Source organism: Cygnus atratus, chromosome 3 (genome assembly GCF_013377495.2).
Source record: "Cygnus atratus isolate AKBS03 ecotype Queensland, Australia chromosome 3, CAtr_DNAZoo_HiC_assembly, whole genome shotgun sequence".
NCBI classification, from domain to species: Eukaryota; Metazoa; Chordata; class Aves; order Anseriformes; family Anatidae; genus Cygnus; species Cygnus atratus.
This window is the reverse complement of record NC_066364.1, coordinates 20,106,527-20,119,250: the sequence shown is the minus strand read 5'-3', so window position 1 is coordinate 20,119,250 and position 12,724 is coordinate 20,106,527. Positions and strand designations below refer to the sequence as shown.

General features: G+C 35.2%; 1 protein-coding gene across 1 annotated transcript in view; it reads left to right on the top strand.

The window, feature by feature from the left end:
- Positions 1-3,937: 3,937 nt before the first annotated feature.
- TPO (thyroid peroxidase) overlaps positions 3,938-12,724 on the top strand; it is a 43,791-nt gene continuing 35,004 nt past the window's right edge. The window contains 4 exon segments of the mRNA XM_035542908.1: positions 3,938-4,031; positions 4,212-4,262; positions 6,492-6,573; positions 11,775-11,944. Coding sequence (XP_035398801.1) covers positions 3,938-4,031; positions 4,212-4,262; positions 6,492-6,573; positions 11,775-11,944 — 397 coding nt within the window.

Below are 12,724 nucleotides of genomic sequence, written 5' to 3'. Positions count from 1 at the left end.
AGGACAGGAACACCCCCCATCTTTGGGCACTTTGAATATGGCAACAGATAACTCTCTGTACCTGCACCTCCCAGTTTTCCTTTGGGGATCTTAAATCCTCTTGTGTATTTGTCAGTAGTCACACTGAGAGCCTCATTCACAGGCTAAAATTGGTCTGCCATAATTGTATTATGTGGTCATTATTTTTATTTTACTAAATCAAATTTTGTTTACTGTTAAGTTACAAAAGATCACACTTTTTACCTTGTAAGTACTTGATCAGCTTTATGACTTCATGATATATGATGTATCTACACACCATCCTTAAATCCAAGACATCATCTTCATTATATGATACCTCTGTGGTCTCTGCAAGAAGGGCATGCATTGTAAGAAGTCAGAAATCTTGCCATTAAACTTTCCATTAAAATGATATGTCTGAAAAAGACAGAATTTGGTCTGAAATCAATGTTTTATCGAGATGGAAGATGTTTTTTGTCTCATTTTTAAAATAAGTTTTGTTTTGTGAATCAAGACATTGAATTTCAGACCTTATATATTAAAAATTGTTCATCTCTTCCACATTCTTCCACATAAATCATAATTTGCTCTTTAGTTATGGCAGTTTTCAAACAGTGATTTGCAAGCTTGTCATGAATTCAGATGCAAGGAATAGAATGGACTCTCCTTTGCAGCTGAATTTACCTTCACAGCCGAATTTACCTTTACAGCCTCTCAAAGTCCTTAAAGCAACTAAACTCATGATATCAGTGAAGCCCTAGTAAATTCTCCTTGCAAACTACTTTTCTTTAACCTTTTTATTGAATATTTTTTTTTGACTTGGCAGCACTTTGCTGAACTAACTAGAAAGAGACTAATTGCTGTTATTTGTACAAAGTTAAGCTGGAACTTCAGCAAAATTACTTCAGTTAGAGTACTGTATAGTTACATGCACTTTTTGCTTCTCCTCTGCAAAAGTGTTCATGGAATTTTAATAGCCAGAGGAGATCAGAGACTAATTTTTCTACAACAAGTTAGACACCCATAATAACAGTGTCCTTCACACCAGGCTAGAGCCCAGGATTGCCACTAAATGCTGCAAAATAGTATAATCTATTATCAAAAATAGCTTCTGCAACTGCACAGATATATCTTGGAGGTCTCTCACTCTAATCCAATGCTTATAAGAACTGAATATAAGAATGATAATGCCTCAGAGAGCCTGGTGAGGCTGCAGGCTGTTACGGTGCAAATGCAAGAGTATTTCTGAATTTAGAGAAATATGTCTGTTCCCTGTATCAAACAACAGTTGAAATTGCATAATATTTTAAGTAAGATATTTTCTCTGAATACTCTAGTAAGTTCAATAACAGGATTCTGAATGAGCTCCAGTAAGAATAAGAATACAACTGCATTTCTCTACACTGGTCCAGTGTAACGTATACTTCCCCCATGTTCTAGGTAAAACTGTGCTTGAGGCTCAGTGGGCAGTTTAACATTTACACTCTTACATTAAAAGCACAAGTTGTGATACAAAATATACTTACATCATCAGATAAAAGAAACAAAATAGATGTTGTCTTTCAATTTTTTCATTACAGATTGATTTACTGCATCTAGCAACTTACATTCCACTGTTGAAAAATACTTCAAGCACGACCGATGAGCAGAGGTTAGGATTCTTAAATGAAAATTGTTGTAGGCAAGCTCTTTTTGAACTAAATGGGAATGTTTTGATTTTGGACTGTGAAACTGCAGAAAAAGCACACCCATTTTGACACTTTAAGAAAGTCTCTCAAGTGTCAGAAGTGAGACCTATGATACTTGTAAAGCATGTGAAAGGATACAGTTGAAAGCTCCTTATTCTATTAGATGTTTGAAATGGATCTGCTTTTCTCAATGATTTGCTGTGCCATATGTTTTATGTTTTCTAGTGTAAGGAAAAAACCTTAAAAGATTTGCAGTTTGGAATGGGGTTAAAGAGGTATTACAAGTTTGACTTCTTGTCTACAATCTTAAAACCCCCATCTAAGTGGCATAGACCTACTTATCCAATGAGGGTCTGTTTCTCTTTACTCTCTGCTTACTTTTCACCCAAGTTCCCTCATCCTTGCAGGGAACAGAATTATGGTGATATTCCTTAACTGACGTTTGCTGTAACAATAGCCTTGAATTTTACCTCCAATTTGTTCACATGTTCATAGTTGTGTTTTTTGTTTGTTTGTTTGTTTTGTTTTGGGTTTTGTTTTTGTTTTGTTTTGTTTTTTACCACCATATGTTATGTACACAAGCTCCAGGATGCTCCCTGCTACCCAACCCCTACTTATCACTCATGGTAGAGATCAAAGCACTGATCTTTGGCTCCACCTTGTGATTTCCCTCTCAAGAACAGCAAAGATGAAATGAGGGAAATCTCAATTCTGATTCCAGGGCTGAAATCATCTTTCCCCCTACATAGTAAGGAAAAAAAAAAAAAAAGAAACAGACAAGCAAAAAACAGCTAGGTAGATTCCTTAGGTCTAAATACTGACTTTAGAAGATGCAATGGGGTTGAAAAAGTATAACTAAATAATAACAGGTAGTCTTAGAAGTGTAAAATAAATTATCTAAAAGAACAAAACAAAATAAAAAGCCCTGCAGGAAAGTTGGTAGGCGAACTGGGGACTATCAGCAGAGGTTATAAAGATTATTTTGACAAAGTGTCGATACTAGAACACAGAAAATGGAGCACAGAGTTGCCTTCTCTTCCAAACTTATTGGCAAAATGAAAAGTGTGCCTAGAAAGTACTTCTGTAAGTAAGATAGCAATATAATTTTATTTAATCTGAACACTTTTCTCTTGCATATCCTTGAAAAAAAATCTGGTATTAGAAATGGCTACAAAGGTAGTTCTTGGTTCATTAACAGGACAAAAATAAACAAGTTAAGTGTTAACGTCAATTTCTGCATTGTGTGAACAGACTGTAGCCAAAAAAGTTTTTTGAAATCATTTGCACTTTTAAAGCTTGAGTGAGTAGCACTGCATCAAGCTGATAGCGTAGGCTGGGCCCCTGGAAAGTACTTCACTTTCATATTTCAGCAGAGTTACTGCCATCAATAAAGTACAGAACTGTGGAAGATCAGATCCTCAGCAGACAAAAGGTCAGACTGTGAAACTTTTGCTTGCCATATTCCAGAACAAATTAATCATATTAACTTGTGAAATATAAAAAGGAGTGCTTTCACATTGATTTCCTTTGGGTAATATTACTTTCCTGAATTTTTATTTGAATTATTAATTTTTTATTTTTTATATTGATGGAATAGAGAGCTAAAATATTTTAAATCTTTCAAACTCTGATCACAATATAGCTTATGAATAATATTACTTTTTGGAAAGATTATGTATGTATTTGCACTGCTGTAATATCTACCAGCAAACCAGTGCACTGAAATGGAGAATGTAGCTCTTATTTGCGATATAAGTATATTCATTGTGCAGCTTTGATACTATGATTATACATGGATAGGACTATAAACAGTTCTGATAGATTTTGTTCTTAGTTTTTCCATTTTCACTGTCTTATATGCAAAACAAAAGTTGCAATCAAACCATACTAATACACAGAGCAGTTCAAAATGATTGGTAAAATATTGCTGAATTTCTCATATATAGGCTAAGTGCTAATGTTAGCAGAACATAGTTAAGATATTAAAAAAAAAAGTGATGTAATTCCTTGTGCTAGAAGTTTTTCAAAAGGAAAAAAAAAAAAAGTACTAATGAAAAAAGAGAAAAGGAACTACAATTATTTCTGAAAATTAATATGTTGAATTTCCAAAATATATTCAAACACGTGGCTACAAGTCTAATTTAAAAGTAAAATTTACAATATGCAAGAAGTTATTTATAGTATGCCTTATAATTAGCTATAAGATGAAGGCATTTATTTTGTCAATAGTTATCTCTTCTTTCTTCTAGATGAAAGTGTTCATTATTTTGGGAATTTCAGCAGCTATAGCCTTCACAGCTATTTTCTTTTCTTTCCTTCAGATAGGCAAAGATGTCCTCTTTGGTAAGTAATATATAAAATACCTGTTATTTCCTTTTGTCAGTGATTACTATTAAGCTGAAAATACACTCAGATTGCAGACAGTTTAGCAATGGCAGTTTAGCTTAATCTTTTTTTATGTGCAAAATACACTATCTGATTTCTGTAAGAACTATTTCATGGGTGCTTTCTTTTAAAATGCAGGTTTGTAACTTGCCAAAGGAAAACACTAGATGTGCAATGTATCTCAATTATGTGTTCTTTGAGTAGGAGTGATTTAACTTTCTTAGTAGCATCCATAAGTCAGATGTAATGATTACAGGCATGATTGATGGATTTCTTTCCCAGAGTGCTGATCCCTACATTTACTAACCCTGGGCTAGATTCAGTTGCCATGGGATGTCCCACCTGGCATCCTACAGCTGGCCCAGGATTGTGCACATCTCCAGTGGGTCTGTTATCCACTGGCACCTTGCGGATAGTGGGGGGATTTTACAGCATCTCAGGCTGCAGAAGTGCTTGTGTTCAAACAATGAAATCTCACATTCTTAAATACTGTAACTATTAATTTGCATCTGTTCAATCTAAATCAGTGATATTTAATAAACTAGAAATACAGTAAATAGGAGATTGAATTTTAAGAAGAGAATTTCACAGAGACTGACTTTACAGTGAAGTAGGGCAGAGATTGTGAAGAAACAGAATTTTTCAATCTTTACATTTTCTTAATTAATTTTATAACTGCAGATATGGTTTGGAAGGAAAAGTTATTAGGAATGTTTTCATCTCAAGTTAGGGTAGAATCACAAATAAAATAAAATGATATCCAGATTATTAAAAAACAAAACAAGAAAAAAAATGAACCAAACCCACAAGACATTGCTTTAGATGACAAATCTGTTTTGATCCCCCTGGAACAGGGGACCAGATCTATTTTCCATAGTTACTTCTCTGATTTTTCTGTATTAATTGTTTGGAAAGATATAGATTAAAATGAGGTTATATTTTATGTTAGTTAATAAAAAAAAGAATATATTTGAACTGTAAAAAAATGGAATAGATAGATTTCATATGATTCTTTTATTTTTATAGGGAGTGTCCTTTGGTTTAATGGGAACTATACACACACACACACACAAAAGAGCAAGAACTGCATTTCTGAAAACACTGCATTAGTGACAAAATCATACTTCGAAGTAAAAAAGAAAGAGAGACAGTGTAATTCAGGTATAACAAATGGATCTTCTCTTCAAGATTAGCATCTAAATCAATATCACATGATGAATAGTACTTTGAGCAAAATATATTTTGAGATAAAACTCATAATGGTGATTAAAAATCCTGCAATATTAAAAATCTATAAAGATCAGTCTTGATTTTTAACTTAGACTCCAAAATATTTTCAGATGTAAGAAATCTGAATAATAACATTAAATGAATCATATGAATATTTTACCTTATGCAGGTAGAAAAAAAGTGAAACAACTGAAATTATTATTAGTGAAATAATTGAAAAGTGAAATACTTGGATGGTGACAAGATATTTAAGACAGTGAAGCAGAATTTTGCTTTGGAAAGCTTGTTTCTCATCAGCCTTATTTTTTTCCCTTTATCTGAGCACCTGATTCAAAAAATAGATCACAGAAATAACACAACATGGACTACCATTAAGATATGACACCAAAAATTGCACTGTGCACAAATGATGAGCAATTGTACATTAATGATTGTTAGTAATCATTACTTATGATTCATTTACTAAGAAAAAGTATATTGATCCCAAGGAAAACAGATAGAAATTAAACCACTGTGTTTTAAACATAAGTGATTCATTTAATATACAACTAGATCTACATGAAAGGGGAATAAACTATATTCCATGATATAAGCATGCAAAATAGCACAGATGAAATATTATAAGGTTCATCTATTGCTTTCCATCAAACACAGGTGGAAAAATGAGAGGAAAAGGGCTTTCATACATTGGTTACCTGTGCCAGATCCCAGGTGGATAATTGTGTTAATTATGCCTGAATATGGACTTGAATTCCTCAAGTGGCTTAGGCCAGCTCATGCTACTTATGAGGGAAGCTCAGATTTGTCCTTTCAGTCCAAGGACAGTTTAATGCATAAAACACATGAAGCCTAAGGGGCATAATCATATACACATAACACCACACTTTTCAGCTGGACTTGTAAGATCTGGTACTACCTAATGTACATTGCTGGAATTTTGCTGGAAGAAAAGGAAGGAAGGCCTAACTGTTCACATTTTATAAACTATGAAAGAATTGATTTACTACTTTTACCTTGTTTTTCAGAAAGGTCAGAAGCCACATTGTTAAATATAGAGATCAGTTTAATGGGGAAAAATACATATAATTTGATATTACAAGCCTAAATATTTTATAAATGTTAGTAATTGAATAAATATGTTATTGAAAAACATATTCTTTTGTTTTGTTTGTTTTCCTTGTTGAGAAGAAACTGAAGATAACTGCATTACTGAGGCTATCCTGAAGGGCTCAAATCTGGTGGATTATGCTGCACAATATACACTGAAAAGGTAAAAGAAAAAGAAAAAAAAGTGAAGGATTTATTCAGCAAAAAGCTTTCATAACAGATTTTTTTTTATCAGACTCTTTCTTTGAGAAAGCATATAATGATGCATTATATTTATGATGATCTGAACCAATATAAGATTGTGCATTATCACCACATGAGTTGCTGTTTTAAAATGAGAGAAAAATAAGAAATATGAAAACAAACAGAAATGTTTTTCTGATCTAAGGAAGACATCACATTCCATGAACATGTAGCTCAGAAGTTTCTAATGTTATGTATCTTTGAGCAATAAAATATTAAGTTTCTCTTTCAAGTGCAGATTGAGATGCGAACAACTCCTATTTCCTTAAATGCAATTGAAATTGTTGAAGTGAGTCTCACATTCCCCTTTCCATCTAAAAGAGATGTAATGATAAAGGAAAGGAAATAAAATATTTATCTTGACGGGTAATAAACAAATTAAGGAAAGGTCCTTTGTGCTTGACTTATGCTAAAAGAGAAGCACACAGTGAATCCTTTCCAGGAATGATGAAAGTGCCTCTGGATGACTATCCTTGGGTCTAAAAAATTCAACTGCTTTCTGGGTGGCTCTGACAACATTTCTGTGCTATCCAAAATAACCAATCTTCTCTCCTGTGTTCAGAACACATCAGCCAAGTTCTAGGGGTGCAGTCACTACCTTCTGCTTAGACTTTTCTAAAGGTATTATGCTTTGAGGATTTATCTGTGTGTTTTGAAAATGAATCACAATTTGAATCACAATTTGTGGGTGTTTGCGTAGACAGAACATTTCACTTTAATTTTGTATTGTTAGTACTTTTATGACAATACTGAGGTACCCAAATATTAGAAAAGTAAATCTCAACCTTTCAGTGGAAAGGTTTCAGTGGAATAGAATTAGAGGCAAAAGTGTCCTATGTGTCCACTTGTGTCCACAAAGTGTCCACAAAAGTGTCCTATGCCTGCATGAGGAGTCTGATATCCATAAGAATATCACTTGCTCTTGTGTTAGCTGATGTAAAATATTAGGACTGTCAATTTAAAAATGATCATTAACAGAAGAGAAAATTGTATTTCCCTTGTGTGCTCTTATATAATTCAATTCATTGTGGCCCAATTAAGTGGAGCAGTGAATTTCATAAATGTCATTGGGAATTTTAATAAAGGCTGGTAAATGGGTTCTACACCTGCCTGTTAGACGTTAGTCCTTGGCCCTTTGCAAAGTACAGAGGACTGAGCTATTGTCTCATCTGATTATTATAGTGAGAAGGGAATGTGTTTAAATCCTTAAATTAAATACTTCTGCATTTTCATATAAATTTAAAACTGCTAAGGCTTTTCTTCCTTTTTAACAAAGAATGCTGTATACTTGAATTAAAGCATTGGTCAGCACAAAGGCTAAAAACAAGAAAGAAATGCATCTGACTGCATATTTGAACTTCTGAAAGTTATAGAGGTCACGGTACTGTGAAAACTCATTTTACTTTGGCTTACAAGTAATTGAAGAAAACTACAGTGCAATACAGATGAGCTCAGTGCTGTCTTTGAGACTGAAGAGCTAGTTCTGAGATGAAACGGCAGCTTCTTTTTCAGGTTAGAATGGGAAAACTCATAATCATTCCATGTACAGTAGTCCAACCTGATGTTCACTGAATTCATGATCAAGGGGTCTGAACTGCAAGCTACAGAGTCAAAATAACTGAATTTCTGCTGGGACTTCAGTTTAACCTTGAATTGTGATTGAAGTGGACAAATATGTTTCCTCACATCAGCTGGTTAATATGATCACTTAAATTCTTCAATTGTTCTTTACTACATTTGAACTAGTCTGTTTCACATCTTAAAAGAATCTGAATTGTAAAACTCCCAACTCAAGATTTTTTTTTTATTATTATTATTTTTCTACTGGCCCCTGTCTATTGCCAATTCAAAAGGACTATCTACAGAAGGAACCATCTATGGAACCATTTACGTGCACAAGGAAATGGAAAATCATTTTCAAATATTCCAAATACATCATTACAGCTACATTTGCAGAAACTTATTGAACTTATTGAACATCATCATTTAGTTAGTGCCACTCTGGTCTTAAAGCAAGAATAGCCAGGTGCATGCACATTTCAGGAACGAAAGAAATGATATTCCCTTTATATTCTGTACAGTGCTGCTGTTTTCAGAGATTTGAATGGTGGCAAATATGTAAGGCACTAGTTCAGGTTAGAAATCTCTAAATAAATTTTAAGGCAGAAAGAAATCTCTGAGAATTAAAATATCTGAGGATGAAGGAAAATATGGGCTCATACTCTGGATAATTTACTTTGTGCATATATATATATATATTTAAGCATTGATCTGTAATGAGACTGAGTAACTGAGCATCTGGCAAACATAAAAAACCTTCTGTCCAAATACAATGGCCCACAAAAGGGTTTATATCATTAAACGAGTATGAAAGACACTTCTTCTCTTTCACCTTCCAAACAATAATACGTCATTATCTTAACTTCATGAGGCTATTTCTGTATTACAAAATGTCAAGGCAATTTTTAACACTATGAGAAAACCAGCATCTATTTCCTGAATCAGAGCTCAGCTTTAGGAGAGTGGGTAAGAAGGGACTAGCATGCATATGTTGAATTAAGAAAGGTAATAGGGGAGGAAGGAGAAGTGTGGCAAACCAGTAACAAGTGTGATAATCTTACAATATCTGTAAGATTAAACAAAAAGGTGGAAGATGACATATGGAATATAATTTGCCCTTACAGGTGTTGTTTTTTGTGTTTTTGTTTGTTTTTCTTAACTTCTAGCTAATTTGCACAAGTGTTCTCATGTGGATTATTGGTACAGAAATGTTTGCCTTTTCATATACATTTTTTTAAAGTGATGCATGACCAATATTGTCCTTATGTGGGTATTAAATATTAAACCAGAGTTCTTGCATTTAGAACATCATTCTTTAGTCATCTTCCTTTTCTTTTTAATTACTAGACAGTTCAGGACTTATAATACTCCAGATTGCCAGCCAAATTTCTAATCATCTATGGAAAACGTGAAAAACCTACTACTGAGGAGCAATATAGCTCAATCTCGTAGTTAGAAGAGTCCTTGAGTTCTGCTCATGAAAAGGAAGGAATACCTTCTGTTTAAATGATAATTGAACATGCTAAGACTCTTCTGAATCAGTTAGGGACACATTTAACAATTAGAAATTCCCTTGGAGACATATTTTCTTACTTTATGCTTTTATGTAAACATGTTTCTAATTTTGCAAAGAGGAAATTTAACTGTTTATTTTGCTCAAATCAAAGTTCTTTTTCCATTTTAACCTTGTTTCATGCTTTAAGCAGTCTCAAGTGAATATGACAATATAATGTTTCCATGAAAACCACTACTGCAGAGAAGCCCGCAGAGTATTTGTCAATCTATGACCATGTCTGGAAACTGGAATAGGCTGAAAACACTTTTTCTAAGCTGTAACAGTCAGTATGGGACTTGTGACCTCCAGCCAAAAAGGGAGTTCTCCATGATGCATTTTTCTCAATGATCCTCTGCCACTAGGACAAGACACACCATGCTGAGAAAAATAATTAATTAATTAATTAATTAAATATTTCAGTGAATCGCCAAATAGTTGAGAGAGACCTAGAGATCATCTATTCCAACCCTATGCTATGAGCAGGGTCAGTTTGAGCAGGTCAGTCCAGGCCCTGCCCATTTGAGCTTTGAATAACTCCGGAGATGAAGACTCTGCAGCCTCTCTGGGCAGCTTGTTGCAGTGTCTAACCTCACAGTAAAAAGGATTTTTTAAGTGGAAAAGAAGTCATCTCATCAAACTTGAGCTACTTAAAGCTAGAGGTAATGTCAAGCTTATAATCAACATATAGCCATGTATGTCTAATGAGCTCTTGCTAAACTAGATGCTGAAACTTTGTATACAGCTAGTCAGTGCAAGGCAGGTGTTTGGAGCCTCTCGGAGAGGAGACATGTCTCTAATTGTCAGTCTGCAGATGGTGTCTAGACAGCTGTGGTTGTCTCCGAGGTGGAAGGTCAAGTTGTGAATCTACTTAAAATCATAGAATCCTGCCGGTTGGGAAAGACCTCTAAGATCATCTAGATCATCAACCTTTAACCTAGTACAAAAGTCCACCACTAAACCATGCTACAAATCTACACATTTCTAGAAAATTTCCAGGGATGGTGACTCAGCCACTTCCCTGGGCAGCCTATTCCAATGCCTCACAACCCCCTCAGTAAAGAAATTTCTCCTAATCTCTAACCTAAACCTCCTCTGGTGCAACTTGAGGCCATTTCCCCTCGTCTTACCACTTGGTACTTGGGAGAAGAGCCCAACCCCCACCTCGCTATAGCCTCCTTTAAGGCAACTGTAGAGTGTGATAACGTCTACCCCGAGCCCCCTTTTCTCTAGGCTAAACAACCCCAGTTCCCTCAGCCGCTCCTTACAGGACTTGTGTTCCAGGCCCTTCACCAGCTTTGTGGCCCTTCTCTGGACACGTTCCAGGGCCTCGATGTCTTTCTTGTTGTGAGGGGCCCAAACCTGAACACAGTACTTGAGGTGCAGCCTCACCAGAGCCGAGTACAGGGGGGCAATCACTGTCCTAGTCCTGCTGGCCACACTATTTGTGATACGAGGCAGGATACTGTTGGCCTTCTTGGCCACCTGAGCACACTGTTGGCTCATATTTCGGACAGCTATCAACCAATACCCCCAGGTCCCTTTCTGCGAGGCAGCTTTCCAGTCACTCTTCCCTCAGCCTGTAGCAGTACATGGGCCTGCTTTGCTCCAAGTGCAGGGCCTGAAACTTAGCTTTGTTGAACTTTATACGGCTGGCCTCAGCCCATCAGTCTAGCCCATCCTACTTGCAGTGAATGAGGTGGTCTTTGATATTAAATGTCACATAAAAGTGAAGCCTGCTTGCTTAGATGTCTCTAAATGGAGAGTCCTATACTGTGACTATTCTGCATAAGGTCTTCCCAGACACTTTGTGCTGCCCGCTCTGTCCATGCCACGTTTCTGTCTCATCCTTAAGGCTTTGCACATAGAACTTTCCTCTCTGCTTTCACACCACATCCTTTGATAACTTAAACTCATAATATATCCAACATAGATAAATACAGCTATCAATAAGTTCTGAAACAATATGTTTAAAAAAAAACCCTTATTCTATTTTATTTCAATTATAGAAGTATCCAAGGAAAGGGAATATCAACTCCTACCTTGCTGCTGGCTTTCTCAAAATTTCCAGAACAAGACAGTCAGGATATTTCCCAAGCAGCTGAACGAATGGAAATGTCTATTCAAGTGCTGAAACAAAAAGTTTGCCAGAAGCACAAACGTTCATTGCATCCAGCTGGTAAATATAGTGTATTGACATTGACCAAAACTCCTGTTGATTTCTTGAATGTAGTCTTTAATCTAAAAGTTGGGTTAGCTACACTTCTGTTTTACCTTAGGCAGGAGTACATATCTTGTCCACACCTTGGGGCCAGGATGCCCTCTCTGCTGTTCCTGAAAACACCTCACATAGCCACTGTTTTACATTTTTCTTTACTGGAGAGTTGGCTGTGTTCCTATCATTGAGAAGGGCAGCACTTTGCTATTGGCATCCTGTATATTGCATATCTGCAGTGTCACAAGCTTCTTGTTTACAGCAAAATAACTATCTTCCCCAGTACTTTGGGTTTAGTGCTTCTGGGTCCTGGAGCTTACAGATAAAATAATATGATTTCCATCACTCTATGCCACTGACATTTTGAAATACACTTCCTCTGGTCATAGATGGCCTTAGTAATACTCCTCTTTTTGGAAAACACTTTCTTACTTCCAAAATCAATTTAATACTGCATTGCTGTTGCACATTTACTTCCATTTTATTTATATTTTAACTGTTTTTTATTTTAAATGGAGAAATAAAGGAAGGCACTCCAGAAAGTTCAACAATATACATTTGTCTAAGTAAAGTAAAATTCTTGGTTCTGCTAATTCAAGATGAATTTCAAGATGAGTCCCTGGTGTCTGGAAGGCTTAAAACCCAGAAATAATTTTATTTATTTATTTTTTCTTCAAAATGTAATTCCTTCACTTAAAGCACTATTAACTAGAGAATTATAATTTGTATTCTCTATTTTATTAT